The following is a 17,961-nucleotide window of genomic DNA, read 5'->3' on the forward strand; positions in this document are numbered from 1 at the left end:
AATTAGGGAACTACAAACATTTCAGAGGGGAGAGTGAAAGAGGTAAGCAAAGAAATGTTTAGAGATACCTATGTCAGATTGCTAGCGAGGGTGATGGATGAAAGAACTGTCCTAAACTAACTAAAATAGCGTTAGCGGGGCCACGGGGCCAAGGTCAGAAAAAACAAGTTTGTAGTGGGGCAGAAGGCAGGAAGTGGTTGTTGTTAAGGGAAGCTGAAGCATCACACTGAAGGGTGGCTGTGGAGAACAGTGATAAGATTGGAGAGGAATGGGAAGGAAGGTTAGCTGCAGGCCAGTGACTCTGACCTGGACAGGGAGGGGTGGTCTTGAGGCTCTTTAAGGAAGTTTTCATAGACAGGCAGCTGTCCAGAGGACTGCCTTTTAGTTGCAAACTTTGCCTCCAAGGAAAATGAAGATAAAATTGTTATCTTCATTAACCTTTCCAAATCTCTCCATAGGCCACATCTGAATTTCTTTTGGCTATAATAAAGTCTTTTATTCCAGGATTAGGGATAAAGACTTAAAATGCAATTGTCGATTGAGGTTAAAACAGTGCAATTTATTCAGACCAAAGTACAACAATGTGCCAACAGATATCAGAGCATTTCCGGTTTTAATTTATGGGATTTTAGCAAAGGAAAGGAGTTTTTAATGGAAGATCCTTACTTATTAAGGCCTGTCCTGTTTAGTCTCAAACGGAGACACAGAGCAATGAATAAAAGCTAACAGATACTCTTAGTCAGATGTAGGAAATATGTTTTCTTTCCTTTCAGTTGAGGTTGTAAGGGAGAAAAAAGTTTTCTTCGACCTTCCTAAAGTCCCTGGCTGGGTCTGAAATTTAAAATAACAAAGACAAATTATCAGGAGAAAAATATACAAATTTTATTGAATTTTTACATGTACGTGGGAACCTTCACAAGAGAATGAAGACCCAAAGAAGTGACCAGAGCAGGAAGCTTTTATACTGTTTTAAACGAAGAAACAAATTTGTGAAGAATTGACAAGACAAAGGTATTTGGGTAAGGGTTAGTAAGTGGTGAAGAAGTATCTAGGAAGACAAGGGTTAGTGCGATAAGGTTTGTTTATACAGCCTTCTCAGCCCTAAATTCCCTCTGGTGATAAGGATGTCTTTCTTACTGGTATAGGGGGAGTACCTTCTATCTAGGAGTTTTATGGCCTATTTGGGGGAAAGAGGGGGAGATGGTGGGAGGGGGTATAGTGACATCCCTCTTTCTGTCATCAAATTCCTTCAGTTTAATATATTCGATATGCCAAGCTGTCATATTTTAGGGTAGCATATCTTGAACCACATCAAGGTATAGCTTGTTTTGTAAGATATATATTTTTAAAAAAATAATTATTTGAGAGCATTGTTGTGGATATGTCATTTTTTAGGGAGAACTCTCCCCCTCCCCCCCAGTTTATCCTTTGCTTTGAGAATTTCACTTAATTTTCAGAACTTTTGCCTGACTCCTCTCTCCCAACAAATAGCTCTACAGTGGTGTACTTTATATGTTCCTCCTCCCCTGGCCACTCTATGCTTACTGTTAGGTCTAATCAGATCATTGAATCGATACTCCTTCCCTAGGAACTGACCTTTAGACCACTTCACACCCGACATTCCCTTTCGCTTAGACCACATTATTCCACTTGCTGACCATTAGCTTTCCCCTCCGGACTTTCCCAGGATCAGGACCCATCCATCCATAGAGTTCCAGACCAAAAAAAGCCCACCTAGTGTCCTTTAAAACCAGTAATTCCCCATCCCTGGGTGCTGGTGCCATTTTGGGGCTCAGCCCATCTGGTCTCCAGATGACCTAATCTATACTAATAAAAGGGTAATATGCTAATTAGACCGGACATCCTTCTGAACAAAGCCATGGTGGCAGGGCTGAGGCAGAGGTGGTTAGGGCCAATCAGGCCAGCAGGGGAGAGCAGTTAGGGTGATCAGGCAGGCAGGCAAGGGAGCAGTTAGGAGCCAGCAGTCCTGGATTGTGAGAGGGATGTCCAAGATTGAACATCCTGGATTGGAGAGGGTTCAGGCTGGGCTGAGGGACCCTTCCCCTCCCATGCACGAATTTTGTGCACCGGGCCTCTAGTAAATTTATAATTCTTTACCACTTTAGGCCTATCTATTTCTCATCTGTCTCCTCTATTAGATATTAAGTCTCTATCAGAGCAGGGATTTCAGTTTTGTTCACTTTGTATTTCCCAGTTCCTTGCTCAGGGTCTGGCATATAGTGGATGCTCAATAAATATTCTTGAACAAATAATGAATTGCAATATGGAAACATGGTGTATATTTCTTTAATGTAGTTAGTAACTACAAGTATTTTAATGTTTGCATAAGTCAGTTAGCAAAGGAAAAGATCTGCTCCATAAACATTTTTTTAGGAAACACTGCATACCTGACTGAAAAGAGTTCAGATTATATAAAAAAAAAGAATTCTGTTAGAACATGGTCTTATGAAATATACATTGTATTATATCATGCTTCCAGACAACTTTTACAGCTTTTGTATGCACACTTTAAGACTGGTGTTGCTTTATTTTTCCAAGGGCATTTGCATTACATTTACAAAATATGCTCTAAAGAGAAATATCTTAAAATATTAAGAATTATTTATTTCTACTTCTGCTATGTAAAAAGCAAGTGGTTTTCTTTTTTTAGAAATGAAATTTCAAATGGAAGTACTAGTAGTCACTTTTGGGTTTTTACATAAGACGCAAATGTAAAAAAAAAAAAAAAAAGCTCTTTCCTAGCATAATACAAACCTATGTGTTAATATTCATAAATGTACTTCAGATTGAATTTATTCTGAACTAGATTCCTAGGGTTGTAGAAGCTTGAGGCTGCGTTAACAAAAGGCACGTGTAGGGGAATACCCTCTTGTAAAAATGTTTCTTTGCTTTCTCTTCATCTCTACCCCCCTAAGCGCCATTGACTTTATTGAAGAGTTCGTTTACTTCGGCGTCACTTTTACTCTCATGTTGGTAGCAGAGGATGCTTACGGTCAATACACTGCTTCCTTATGTTTATAACCTGTGGGTATTTATAAACATGAACGGTTTGTCATTTCCTTTGTGGAGCATGTAGAGGCAGTGATAAAGGAGTAAAAGTAGGAGCCTTCTTTCCTCTTCTTGTGTATTTGTTTTGTTTTTGAAAGGCATAAACCCTAAGAACACCACGCGCACGAGGAAACTGGGTGGGTATAAAAATAAACTACATTTTGCATTGGCAGTGAAATGAAGAAACTGAACAACTGCAGAGGTGTTTACGCGGTATCCTATCCAAAACTGTGTTCTGAGGGCTTGGCTAGGCCCCAGCCTGCCATATCAGGGCAGGGCGACCCTGCCAGTCCCGGGGGACTCCCGCGGTCCGGGGCGAGCGGGGCGGCCGGGACGCGGGGCGGACGCGAAAGGTCCCCTAGAACCACACTTCCCAGAGTGCCGCGCGCCGCCCGGGGCGCTCTCCTCGCCCCGCCCCCGGCCCCGCTCCGGGGGCTGAGCCGGAGGAGCCGGCTCCCGCGCTGGCGCGGGGGTGCGCGCGTCAGGCCCGCTGTTCGGGGCTGGTGCCTCGCAGCTGTGGGGACCCGGTGGCGCGGCTGCGCTCTCGGCGAGGCCAGAAGGAAGCGAACGGAGGACCGAGCCGAGGACCGAGGTAACTGGGCGCTCGTTCCCCTCGCTCCCGGCGCCTTGGTCCCCGCGCCCTCGCCGAGCCCTCTCGCCCCAGCTGCAAACCCTAACGCCGCCCTGGCTCGGGCGCCGGGCGCCGCCAGCCCTGCGAGCAGTAAGCAGACTCCACAGCCGGAGGCTTCGGGCCCGTGAAAGCTGCACGCTTTCCGGCGTCCTGGTTGGCGGGAGGATCGGGGTCGCGCCCCCGAGGGGAGCCCCAGCCTCCGCGCCTTCGGTGTCGCCGGCCGCCCCCCGGCGCGCTGCTGCCGGTCTTTCTGAGCCAGAGAGCCAGGCAGGTGCTTGCGGGTCCGGGAACGAGTGGTGCGCGGGCGAGGGGGTCAGGGCGGGCGCTCGGCGCCCCGGGGAGCCGCTGTGGGGGCGGAGCAGCTCGGGGACCCGCAGCGGCGGGGGGCTGAGCGGCCTGGCCGGGACGTCTCCCGGGGGCAGGTTGCCTGTCCCGGGCTAGCGGGTCCTGGGGTGGGGGCGAGACTTGCCCCTGGGCGGCCCGTCCTCATTGCTGGTTTAGGGGCTTCTGCCCGCAACAGGTGTGCCTCCCGCGGTGGTGTGGCCCCTCGCGGCGTGACACCGGACACGGCAGCCGTTCCCACGCACGCAGCCGCTCGGCCGAGTTGTCTGCCCGCAGCGATGCCAGCCGGCTCCCGGCTCCTTCCTCGGGGTCCGGGGCTGCGTCCTGAGCCTGCGGGTTTCCTCCGGAGGCTGTCTCGGCCGCACGGTTGCAGGGTTCTAGCCTGCGGCTCGCCCTCGGCTGGGTTTGCACAGTCCCAGGCGCCTGGGTTTGAAGCGCTTGTTATATATTTTGCCGCTTGGCAGTGTTGATGCAGGTGGCTTTTTGTAGAAAATCGAACCTTTCTCATTCTCTTTCGTCTGCTTTCATAGCGTAACCACCTCTTGCACTTTTTCCCTGTGCTAATGTGGGGACTAAAATAGATTGATACTCCCCCCCCCCCCACACACACCTTTTAAGTTCTGTATGGGCTCCTTATCAAATTAACAAAGACATTAAAGGAGAACAACCAAAGTTTTTCATGTATGTATGTGCTTGAGGAATTCACAAAAGCACGAACATTCCAAAGAGAGGGAGGCAACAGGGGGTATATAAGACGTTTGGGACAAAGGAAAAAAAGGGGGTGGGGAATGGGCCGTTTACAGGTGGTTGGGGAGCAGAACATACATGGCGGGTAAATCCTTGCTAGGCAACTCAGAAACAGTGCGACACTGTAGAGGGGGTATCTAGCCAATAGGCGCCTGCCTGAAGCCCTTTTTTTTTTTCTTTTTTTAAACTATATATAATTCAACTTAGGTTAAGGCGACATTTTAAGATATCCTTCCTGAAGCAGATTTCTGTGTCTGAATGTGTTGGGCAGGAAAAGGCGCAGGGTCAAAGGTTCTGAGTCTTGTTTCTTAATAAACAGCTTAAAATCAACATCCCTAAAAGGCAGCGTCTGGGAGGCAAAACGTGGTTCTCTTCACAAATGTCACCACTTTGGAAGAAATCTTTGGGAAAAGGTTTTTGAAAAAACTTGGGCTGAGAAGTATTTTATCAGCTGGTTGCACCTTTTTTTTTTTTTTTTTTGGTATTGCTTTTGTTAACATAAGAAGCATTCAAAATCTGTAGAGAATCTTTATGAGTTTAATTGAGCCAACTTGATGACCGTTACCTGGAAGCAAAATCTCAGTGGGTTGAGAAAATGCTCTGGAAAATGGCAGTTTTACCACTTACTTTATTCATCAGAATCAAAGGGGAAGATATACAGGGCCTACATGAAGTTCATTGGTGACAGATTAGTGAGGCGGGGAGGGGAGCGGGAGAGCTCTCTGGGAGTGGGTAAAAAGTAAACCTAATAGACACATACTTCTTTTACCTAGGTGGGTATAGGAAAGTGAACACGGTAATAATAACTATGAAGGGATTTGTGGTCTCTGCTCTGGAGAGGTGGTTGTGCTTGGAGGGATCCAGACAAAAAAAAAAAGGATTTTTTTAAAAATATATATTCCAAAGTCATGTTATCACATATGTTATCTTAGGTGCAAAAAGACGACAGGCCCAGGTACGGTGAAAATGATCTTTGGTAGGGAAAAATGCCGCCGTGGAACATGACTACCCACCATGAGCCGCTTTCAGTTAGAAAGTGTTAATTTCAGACGTACTATGTGGTGACGTCCTGTCTCTGAGTGTGTAACATGGCCGAGCTTGTCAGGTTTAGTATGTGGTGCCCTCCCCGCCCCCTTTTTCCTTCCGTCCACACTTTCCTCCTGTGTGAGTTGATAGTTGTTCAGCTCTTGGTGTTCTTCATTCTCACTCTTCCCCCATCTCCCTCATGTCTTGACCCTGCCAGCAGGTAGACTTGGTGAGCACAGGACCTTTGCTTGGCAGTGGGGTTTTTCATTGGCTGTTGCTTTTCCTCTTTTTACAGCCACCCATATTCAGTCAACCCATGACCCACTTCAAACTTTTAGTCACTTTATAGATTGCCTTTAAGATACCAAGTAGTTTTAATACAAATGTAAAAAGAAATTTCAGGATACTGTACCTCAATCATTACATTTAGCTTTAAGACAGGCCAGTAAGCCAGAGGATGAGGCCCAGAAATCAGCATTTTAAAAAGATTCCCAGGTGATTCTCATGTGCAGCCAAAGTTGAGAACCACTGTCGAACGCCCTTTCTTGTTTCACTGTCCCCAGCTTTAATTAATAAACACACTCTCAAAATCACCTGGACTTGTGTTGTGAAATCTTTCCCGCAGGAAGTCAAGAACCCGCACACTACCAGCTAGTCCGCTCCTGGTCAGTCCCCTTTCTGGTAACAGCTTTACCATATTAACATCTAAAGCTACTAATTCTTTAGCATTTTATAAGATTACTATTATTGTCTTTTAAGATGATATTATAGTCTGTAATAATTGCATGTTCTGTAAATTCAGCCAGTGAGTGTAATAAAAACAACAACAAAAAACCCAGCATCATTTCCTCATTGTTAAGAAAGTGAGGTAGCTAAAATTTGACACCCCATTCCCTTTTCAAAATAGAGTTTATATTGAGAGCAGTTTTAGGTTCATAGTAATATTGAGATTTCTCATATACATTCTGCCCCCATGTGCCCTCTGCCCTGTCCCACATCTGTACAATCTCCCCAGCTATCGAAATCCCCACCCTGGAAGGGTAAATTTATGACAACTGATGAACCTATATTGACACATTGTTATCACTCAAAGTCCAGAGTTAATATTACAGTTCACTCTTGGTGGTGTACATTCTATCTATGGCTGTAGGTAAATGACTCCTTAAAAACAAGTCGAGAACTTTTAAGAGTTGTAGAGAATTGAAATGGGTGTTATTTTTAGAAGATTAAAGAGAATATTTTAAACATCCTAAAAATTAATTTCACATAGCTTTTCTGTTTTAAAAAACTGGATGTTTAAACTTCGGTTTCTTATATTTGAATTTTCAACAATTTTTTTTTCTTTAATCTTCACCTGAGGATAATTTTCCATTGATTTTTTAGAGAAAGTAGAAGAGAGAGGGAAAGACAGAAAGAAATATCGATGTGAGAGAAACACATCAATTGGTTGCCTCCTGCACAAGCCCGGACCAGGGCCCAGGCGGGGGAGGAGCCTGCAACTAAAGTACATGCCCTTGACCGGAATCAGACTCGGAACCCTTCGGTCCGCAGGCTGATGCTCTATGCACTGAGCCAAGCCAGCTAGGGTGACAGTTACTTACTTTTGTATATTAAGAACTAAAGAGACTAAACTTGGCTGTGTGACCATGGTGAGTTATTTTCTGAACCTGTTTCTCAGCTGTAAAAGGGGGGTAAAAATGTTTATAATAAGTGAAATAATTTCATAAGCAGTAAGCACCATAATATTCATTGATATCATTAGTCACATGCTGGTTGTTTTTTTTTTTAATGCTGCTAGTATAGTTTATTTCCGGTGAATACCAGTTATGTAAATACTGTTAAAACTTTTTTTTTTCTAAGGGCTGGTTATACAAGAGAGTTCGTTATCTGGTTATGCATAATTCCTGTGACTCAGGTAAAACTATCGAAGAAGGTCAAAGGGACCTTGGAAAATTTTCTACTTCATCTTGCTGTGTCTTTTTTTGTTTTTGTTTTTTTTTTGTTTTTGTGTGTGTGTGTGTTTCTATGTTCATAAATAAAAATTTATTGGAACCCAGTTATGCTCATTCATTTACATATTGCTTATGGCTGATTTGTATAAACACTAAAATTAAGTCGCTTTGATAGAAACACCTACCCTGACAGCCTAAGGTATTTATTTGTCTGGCTCTTTTGATAAAAGTTTTGCTGACCTCTGCTGTAATTGAACATTATAAAGAAGAAATTTCCGCCCACCAGTTGGGGGAAGGGAGGATCTATCAAAAAAGAAATTTCATACCTTTAGTGAGATGTCAAGATCGCTTCTCCCAACCATCTTTCCAGATAAAAATCTCCAACATTTGAAAGTTAATAATCTGTGAAACCTTTTTACTGCTTCCAACAATAGCAGTTATACACACACACACACACACACACATACACACACACACACACACACACACACACACACACACACCTACCTTTCAGTCTTCAAAACCAGACCTGGTTGAGCCACATATTTTCTAGTCTCGTGGGCTGGGGTCCCATGTTCCCAGTAAACACATTGGATGATATTTCTGCCACTGTCTGTATGGCCAGGGCTTTGACATAGGCCACACCCATTCTCCAACACACAATATCGCATCTTTTCCAAGTTGTTTAGAGATATAATAGTTCTATTTATAGAACTGAATGGGTAGAACAGTGTAGGGGACGGCGGAACTAAACTATTTTCTGCACAAGTTCATTAATGCTTTAAAATAGTTAGAAAGCAAACTTCATCCAATATCCTTGATATCTAGAACCTATGGAGTGATTAATAAGTTAAAAAGTGACCCATTTTCTTTTACAAAGTGATGAGTCATAAAAGCACTTTTTAGTAGCATTGAATGACAATACATTGCTGTGCAGAATTATAATGTCATCTTGCTGGTATGCCCATAAGTGGTCTTCTAACCTAGGAGTATAAACTCGGTGTATGGGTGTACAGCACTTTTCTGGGGAGAAGACTCACAGCTTTCAACATGCTCAAAAGGGGTTGACTAGTATGACCATCCCCCCCCTAGAACAGCGGTTCTCAACCTGTGGGTCGAGACCCCTTTGGCGGTCGAACGACCCTTTCATCGGGGTCACCTAAGACCATCCTGCATATCAGATATTTACATTACGATTCGTAACAGTAGCAACATTACAGTTATGAAGTAGCAATGAAAATAATTTTATGGTTGGGTCATCACATGAGGAACTGTATTTAAAGGGCCAGAAGGTTGAGAACCACTGAGAGGTTCTAGGAACCATTAGTTTCAGTTATTTAGGCAGGGTTTTTGTTTGTTTTTACTATATATTTTGCAGATTATTTTTAACATTCGTTTTTTGAGAAAAGAAAGTGAACAGGTAATTTTTGAAGCACCGTGAGTGCCTGTTTTCTACCAGAGGTTGATATTTATGATATAACAGTATGCTGGCCAGTCCCCTGATTAATAGTGCTGCTTCTTAGAGCTGAAGATGACACACCACTGATTCATGCATGATCATTAGGCAGATACTGTCCACTCCTGCCCTCCCTGCCTTGATGGGCAATAGACTGTATGGCAGAGAACCACACCCTAATACAGTCCAGCATATTAAAATATTACTTTGAAATGCTAAAAGATAATTTGGTTCGTTCTAAAAGTTGGACATGTTTTCTTTTGTCAACAAAACACCAAATGCTAAAGAAAACTATTTTATCTTCCAAACTAGAAGATATTTACATAGTTATATGTGTTGTATAATATTTCTTCTTATATAGCACAAAGTAGAAAGTTATAATAAATCCTAATTGATCACTTTGACTTTCAATATTGCTGGTTAGAAAAGAATATGGAATTTACAATCATCTTATAGTCTTAAATTAGACTATAATTTATAATTTTAATTTATAACATTTAAAGTTAATCTTATTTGCATTTGGGGAATTTCAGAATCAGGTTGGAGTGCTAAGCTTGAGTTTATTTTTGTAATAAGAGTTTGAAGTACTCTGTATCAAACTGCCCTGTTTTCCTTGTAAGTGTTAGATTGCTGGGCTATAGCGCTTTATAATGTGAAGCCAACTTCTGTTTCTGGGTCAGTTTCCAGTAACAGTCACAAGGTCTGAAGAGTATGAGGTGGATCAAGTGATGTTATACAAGCTTATGAATGAATCCAACCAGAGTAATGCCTTTTTTTCTCAGATCTTTTTTTTTCTTTTTCCCTTTTATATTGGTCAGTTTTTTCATTTGAAATGTAAATGTTCTAAATCAATACTTGGGATTTATAAGATAAAGTAACAGAACTATTTTTATCTCAGTAGATTTGTTCTCTATAAAAATAATCTGAGGCCCCAGCCGGTTTGCCTCAGTGGATAGAGTGTCGGTCTGAGGACCAAAGGGTCCTGGGTTCAGTTTGGTCAAAGGCATGTACCTTTGTTGCAGGCTCTTCCACGGCCCAGGCCCTGGTCAGGGCTCGTGTAGGAGGCAACCAATCGATGTGTTTCTCTCACATCAATGTTTCTCTCTGTCTTTCCTTCTCTCTTCCACTCTCCCTAAAAATCAATGGAAAAATATCCTTAGGTGAGGATTAACAACAACAAAAAAGTCTGAGAGGTCTATATATCTTAAAAATTAATTAGAGATGAATGTCAGCATTTGCATAGTATTTTATATATGAAAGATAGTGAGTGTATTGCATTTTTAGTTATTTTATTTTTTAATATTTTTATTGATTTCAGAGAGGAAGGGAGAGAGATAGAAACATCAATGATGAGAGAGAATCATTGATCGGCTGCCATATTTCGTATGTAGATGTTCAGTTGTTTCAATATCATTTGTTAAAAGACTGTCATTTCTCCATTGAGTTGCTTTTGTGCCTTGTCAAAAACCAATTGGAGATATTTGTGTGGGTCTATTTTTAAACTGACTATTCTGTTCTATTGCTATATGTGTCTGTCCCCACAGTTTCACTGGTGTGCCACAATAATTTTTAAAATGTATAATACCTGACTCTTTTCTCTTAGGCCAGTGGTCAGCAAACTGCGGCCCCTTGAGTGTGGCTCTTCCACAAAATACCACGTGCGGGCGCGCATGTACAGTGCGATTGAAACTTAATGGCCACACTCGAGGGGCCAAAGAGCCGCATGTGGCTCGTGAGCCGCAATTTGCCGACCACTGTCTTAGCCTGTCAAATAAAAAAATGACAACAGCCAACACAACTATAGCTGTCGCGTGTGAATGAATCAAAATTACCCCTTTTGTTTGTCAGGTCAGCAAGATGTATATATTTTGGTGTGCTGCAGAATTTTAGTAATTAGTTTATGTGTGCCATGAGATGAACAAGTTTGAAAATTGCTGGACTGTCCATTTATCATGATCACATTGTCATTTTGTAAATAAGCTTTTGATTTTAGAATAAATTTTTCTTGAGCCATTCTTAGTAGTGTTGCTTTTAAAAATTTCAGTTTTCAATTATGCATATCTAATATGTAGAAATATGATTGATTTTTGTGTGTTCGCCTTTTATTTTGTGACCTTGTTAAACTTACTCATTAGTTCTAGGTGTTTCTTGGGAATGTTTTACATAGACAATCATGTCTGCTAATAGGGGCAGACTTATTTCTTTCCAATCTCTGTGCCTTTTATTTATTTACTAGAGGCCTGGTGCACAAAAATTTGTGCACTCGGGGGGGAGGGGAGGTCCCTCAGCCCGGCCTGTGCCCTCTAGCAGTCTGGGACCCCTCGGGAGATAAGGACCTGCTGGCTTAGGCCTGCTCCCGGGTGGCAGAGGGCAGGCCCAATCCCTAGGTGCAGCCCCTGGTCGGGCTCAGAGCAGGGCCGATTGGGGAGTTGGGGCGCCGCCCCCTGTCACACTCAAGGCAGGGTCGATGGGGAGGTTGTGGAGCAACCCCCTGTCACGCACAGAGCAGGGCCAATCCGGGGGTTGGGGCGCTGCCCCCTGTCACACACAGAGCAGGGCCCATCAGGGGGGTTGGGGCTCCGTACCCTGTCACGCACAGAGCGGGGCCCATCAGGGGGTTGAGGAGCTCCCCCGTGTCACACACAGAGCAGGGCGGATCAGGGGGTTGGGGCGCCGCCACTCTCACACTCAGGGCAGGGCTGATGGGGAGGTTATGGCTCTACCCCGTCACACACAGAGCAGGGCCCGTGGGGGGGGGGGGAGCTCCCCCCTATCAGGCACAGAGCCGCAGGTCGATCGGGGGGTTTGGGCGCTGCCCCCGTCACGCTGATCCCGGTGCCGGGAGGCATATTACCCTTTTACTATATAGCATAGAGGCCTGGTGCATGGGTGGGGCCGGCTGGTTTTCCCTGAAGGGTGTTCTGGATCAGGGTGGGGGTCCACACTGGGGTGCCTGGACAGTCTGGGTGAGGGGCTGAGGGCTGTTTTCAGGCTGGGGGTGACTGAAGCTCCCAACCGCTCCTTTTTTCCTTTTTTTTTTTTTTTTTTTAATTCTGGGCCAGCTTTAGCTTGAGGCTTGGCTCCAGCTCTTAGGCCTCTGGCTGAAAGTAGGTTTCTGGCCTTTGCATACAATGTTGCGAATCTGCTGGCTGAAGTTGGGCGGTATTTGTTACAATGTTTCTTAAACTGCCCGCTCAGAGGCCGGCAGCAGGCAGCAACGTTGGTTTCCTCCGTCACTGAGGCAACCAAGCCTCATGTTAGCTTCAAGCTGCCTGGCTGCCGGCCGCCATCTTGGCTGACAGTTAATTTGCATATCTCGCTGATTAGCCAATGAAAGGGGTAGCAGTCGTATGCCAATTACCATGTTTCTGTTTTATTAGTGTAGATTTTTATGCCATATTGAACTGGAGAGAACTAACACTTACTAAGTTGTCACATTTACATATGTAGAGTTTTCCATAGTAGTTACCTTATTAACCTTTCATTGCCTGTGGATTCATTGTGATAATCCCTAATATTCCAGATATTAGGGCATGTGTCTTCTCTTTTTTTTTTTTTTGTCAGTCTTGCTAGATGTTTATCAATTCTGTTGATCTTTAAAAAAAAACTTTTGGTTTTGATTTAATTTCTGTTTTTGATATTATTTGTTTGTACTCTTTATTATTTCCTTATGCTTGCTTTGAGTACATTTTGCTCCTTTTTTTCTAGTTTCTTAAGGTGAAAGCTTAATTATTGATTTAAGACCTTTTTTTTCTTTTTTAACATAAGCATTTAATGCTCTAAAATTTTCCCCAAAACACTGCTTTAGCTGTATCCCACAATGGGATACTATTCAGTCTTAAAAAGGAAGGAAATTCTGCAATATTCTACAACATGGATGAACCTTGAGGACATTATGCTAAGTGAAATAAGCCAGTCACAAAAAGATAAGTACTGTATGATTCAACTTATATGAGGTATGAGTAGTAAAAATCATAAAGACCAAGTATAATAATGGTTGCTAAGGGCTGGGGAGGAGGAGAGAATGGGGATTTCTTTAATGGGAATAGAGTTTCAGTTTTACAAGATGAAGAATTACAGGGATGGATGGTGGTGATGGCTGCACAACAGTGTGATTGTATTTAATATCACTGAACTGTGCACTTAAAAATAGTTAATATGGTACATTTTATGTTTACCTCTGTTCTAATGTCTATTATTTCCTCCCTTCTGCTTTGGGTTTAGTTTGTTCTTTTTCTAGTTCCTTAAGTTGTAAAGTTTGGTTATTGATTTGAAATTTTTTAAAAAATGTGTTTGTAGCTATAAATTTCCTCCTTACCACTGCTTTCACTGAGCCCCATAAGTTTTGGTATGTTTTATTTTAGTTTTAATGCATCTCTAAGTATTTTCTAATTTTTCTTTTTCCATTTTTGTTGTTGTTGTTATTGGTAAATAACTTCATGCCGAATTGGTAGAAGATACTTGGTCTGTTATCTTTTTAAGTCTATTTTGACTTAAATTTGTGGTTTAACATATTGTCTATACTGGAAAATGTCTGTGTGCACTTGAGAAGAATATGTATTTTGTTTTCGGATAGAGTGTTCTGGGCATGTCTGTTAGAGTAGTTGGTTTATTGTGTTAAGTTCTCTGTTTCCATACTTACCTTCTATTTGTTGTTCTATCCATTATTGTGACTGGGGGATTTAAATCTCCATCTGTTATTGTAGAACTGTTCCTTTCTCCCTTCAATTCTTTTCATGATCTGTCATTATATGTGTAAATATTTATTGTTATATCTTTTTGCTGTATTGAATCTTTTATTAATGTATAATATCCTCTGTCTCTTATGACATTTTAAAATTTAAAGTCTTATTTTGTCTGATCGTGGTATAGCCATTTCTGCTCTCTTTTGGTTACTATTTGCATGAAATATTTTTCTCATCCTTTGCACTTCAACCTGTTTGTGTCTGGATCTTGAGTGAATCTCTTATAGATAGCATATACTTGAATCATGTGTTTTTATTCATTTTGCCAATCCAGTTATGCTTAATTTAATTTTTTCTTTAATCATGCAGAGAAAAAAAATGCAGTTGCAAACTGTTGTTACAATATTAATTTTTGTTACTTATGTATTTACTTTTATTGAGATATTTATTTCTCCCTATGGCTTTGAGTTACTGTCTGGTGTTCTTTCATTTCACCTTGAAGGACCCCGTGAGTGTTTCTTGCAGGCCAGATCTAGTGGTCATGAACTCCTTTAGCTTTTGTTTATTTGGGATTTCTTAATTTCTTTCTCACTTTTGAAGAACAGTTTTGCTGGATATAGGATTCTTGGTTGACAGATTTTGTCTTTTAATACTTTAAACATACTTGCCCACTGTCTTCTGGCCTCCAAAATTTCTAATCTGATCATCTTATTGAGGATCACTTGTGTGATGACTCACTTTTATTTAAAAAAATATATTTTTTTAAATTAAATTTTTAGAGAGAGAGGAAGGGACAAGGATAGAAAGACAGAAACATTGATGAGAGAGAAACATTGATTGGCTGGTGATTGAAACCAAAACCCAGGCATGTGCCCTGACCGGGAATCGAACCAGTGACCTCTTGGTTCATGGACTGATGCTCAATCCCTGAGCCATCAACCAGGAGATGATTTACTTTTATTGATTTCAAGATTCTTTATTTATTATTGGCTTTTGAAAGATTGATTATAATGTATCCAGGTTTTGGGTCTCTTTGAGTTTATCTTTCTTGGAGCTTCTTGGATGTTTAAATTCATGTCTTTCATCAAATTTAAGAAGTTTTTAGCCATTATTTCTTTAAATATTCTCTCTTCCCCTTCTCTCTCTCTTATTCTTCTAGGACCCCAGTGATATGTACATTGGTGCGTTTGATGGCGTCCCACAGATCCTTTAGGCTCTGTTCATGTTTCTTACACCTTTTCTTTCTGTTTCTCACTTGATAGTTATTATTTTATCTTCAAGTTTGCCAATTCTTTTTTCTGCCTCCTCAAATCTGCCTTTGAATCTCTCGTGAATGTTTCATTTCAGTTCTTGTACTTTCCAGTTCCAGGATTTGTTTTTTGTTCCTTTTTAGGTTTTATGGTGTGTCCCTGCCCCCCGCCCCCCCCCCCCACTCCGTTTTAATTGATAGTTCTGTTTTGTTCATACAAAAGACTTTCACCACATCTTCCTTTGATTCTTCAAATATCAGTAAGATAGTGTCTTAAATTATTTGTCTAGAATAAATGTCATTAGTTCTTTTTCAGAGACAGTTTCTTTTGATTTATTTCCCCCCCCCAAATGGGCCATATATATCTGTTTCTGTGTATGCCTTGTGTTTTGTTGTTGTTGTTGTGGAATACTGAACATTTAAATCTAATAAAATAAGTCTGAAAATCAGATTCTTTCTTTTTTTTTTTTTTAAAGGTCTGCCAGTTTTTGTCATTGTGTTCATTCATTCTCTCTCTCTCTCTCTCTCTCTCTCTCTCTCTCTCTCTCTCTCTCTCATGTTATCTATGCTGGAGATCACCCTGAGCTGTAACCTTCAGGTGCTCTCAGGTCTTTTTGAGCCTTTCCCGGGGGGTGTCTAATATTTCTTGTATGTGCAGTTGTTTTTTAACGTCTTAGTCTTTCATGTCTTGCTCCCTAAAGGAGAAAAAGTATAAAATATAGGGGGGAAAGAACACCAGCCTTTCAAATCCCCTGGAAGTTACTCCAGCTGAGAGAGAAAGGCTTGCAATTCTAGAAGGAGTTGCAGCAAAAATGTCTGCCCACTCTTTGTCTGCATCTCTGTGAGCAGAAACAGCACTCAGCAATCAGAGCAGAGACTCCTGATACTTGGAGGCCAGGGTCCTTTTTGCCCACCACAGCTCCTGCAAATTGTGTGCAAGCTGCTGCTCCTGGAACACATGCACAGCTGCCTGCATGCGACAGAGGGTGTGGATGGAAAGCTGCTACTGTACTAAGAGCTGAAATTGACCAAAATTAACCGTGATTTACCATCCAAGTCTTCTCCGGGAAGTTGTAAGCCTTCAACACTTGAGTTCTAAAGCAGTTACACCAGACAGATTCTGCCACTGCAATTGTTGTCTAGGTGGGAAGACAAATTCCTAATGCTTTCTATTTTACCTTCTTCCTAGAATTTTCAAATTAGATTTTTTTAAAAAAATATATATTTTTATTGACTTCAGAGAGAGGAAGGGAGAGAGAGAAACATCAATGATGAGAGAGAATCATTGATAGGCTGCTTCCTGCACGCCCCCTACTGGGGATCAAGCCTGCAATCCAGGCATGTGCCCTTGACTGGAATCGAACCCAGGACCTTTCAGACCACAGGCTGATGCTCTATCCACTGAGCCAAACCAGGTAGGGCTCAAATTAGATTTTAAAGGACTTTTTTCACTGATACTGATACAGTTGATACTTCAAAACATGGTTTTGATCTATGTTGGTCCATTTATATACAGATTTTTATAGTCATTCCTTTGTGCCTGTGGGTTTAATATCTGTGGATTCAGTCAATCATGGATCAAAAACAGTATTTTCTCACCCAACCCGCGTGGCTCAGTGGTTGCGTGTCAACCTATGAACGTGAGTGTCATGGTTCGATTCTTGGTCAGGGCACATGCCTGGGTTGCGAACTCGATCCCCAGTGGAGGGCGTGCAGGAGGCAGCCAATTAATAATTCTCTCTCATCTTTGATGTTTCTATCTCTCACTCCCTCTCCCTTCTTCTCTGAAGTCAGTAAAAATATATCAAAACAACAACAACAAAACCCCAGTATTTTCTCATTCTCAACCACGGATTCCTAACCATGCATTTCCAACTGTGAGTCGAAAATACTTATGATGTGTGGATTTTTGATGAGGGTGGATTTGAATCTACCCTCTGCATTGTTCAAGGGGCACCTATATTTTCTGAGGTAATTTATGTGACATTTAGCATAAGAGCTCCAAAGTTACTTGTTCTTTTTTTATTTATATAGTCATTTTACATATATAATATTGGTAAACTAGAATTATTATTGATTTTTTTCTTTTGGTTTGTTTCTACGTATGTTTTGTTTATTTTTCAGTGTCAGCAAATTGGACAGTGGCAGTTGAGTGGATTTTGAAAATGTCTGAAGTTTAGTGGGCCGCATCTACCTTCCGCTTTTGCCCTACCATTTACAAAAGAATAAATGGGATGTTTGAGAAGACAGCTCTATTAAAAGAAGAGTGTTGCAAATGGCTTCAGATTCTATGAATACAAAATACCCTAGGAACCACTTCACAAAGGGGAAAAGGCAGCAGCACCAGCAAACAAAGACTAGGTCTTCCATCAGTGATGGTGATGGCGACGACTCCTTTGTCTTCGAAGCACAGGAAGCTTGGAAAGATTTTCATGGATCTCTTCTTCGGTTTTATGAAAATGGAGAACTCTGTGATGTCACCCTAAAGGTCAGACTGTATTTTTTTCTTTTCGCCGTCTCTTCAGAGTATTATGAAAAATGGGGGTTTCTATAACCATATCAGCAAATTTTTGGTGCTGTACTTATTGTTCCAATCAGAATGATTTTAGTCTCAATCCTTTTGATTGAAGGAGGAGGAACATAATGGAGGATAACTAAAGGGAGATTAGCAAAAGATCAAATTCTCGTACTAATTAAATGTCGATAGTCATTGTTCTTAACTTCTGAGAGTTCTGAAATTCTAAAATAACAAATAGTTACTAGTAGTAAAATCAACTTGCTATTGACCAGATAAGTTTTTAATT

At 41.6% G+C, this 17,961-nt stretch overlaps 1 protein-coding gene across 4 annotated transcripts in view; it reads left to right on the forward strand.

Moving 5' to 3' along the window:
- The first annotated feature begins 3,532 nt into the window (after positions 1–3,532).
- KLHL8 (kelch like family member 8) overlaps positions 3,533–17,961 on the forward strand; it is a 48,921-nt gene continuing 34,492 nt past the window's right edge. For 2 of the 4 annotated variants that reach the window (XM_059665999.1, XM_059666008.1), the window contains exon 1: positions 17,286–17,645. In XM_059665999.1, the coding sequence (XP_059521982.1) occupies positions 17,433–17,645 (213 nt within the window). In that variant the 5' untranslated portion in view covers positions 17,286–17,432. Of the gene's footprint in view, positions 3,662–13,031; positions 13,180–17,281; positions 17,646–17,961 lie in introns of those variants that run through there. The other 2 variants (XM_059665991.1, XM_059665984.1) reach the window with 2 other exon arrangements.

This window comes from Myotis daubentonii, chromosome 1 (genome assembly GCF_963259705.1).
Source record: "Myotis daubentonii chromosome 1, mMyoDau2.1, whole genome shotgun sequence".
NCBI classification, from domain to species: domain Eukaryota; kingdom Metazoa; phylum Chordata; class Mammalia; order Chiroptera; family Vespertilionidae; genus Myotis; species Myotis daubentonii.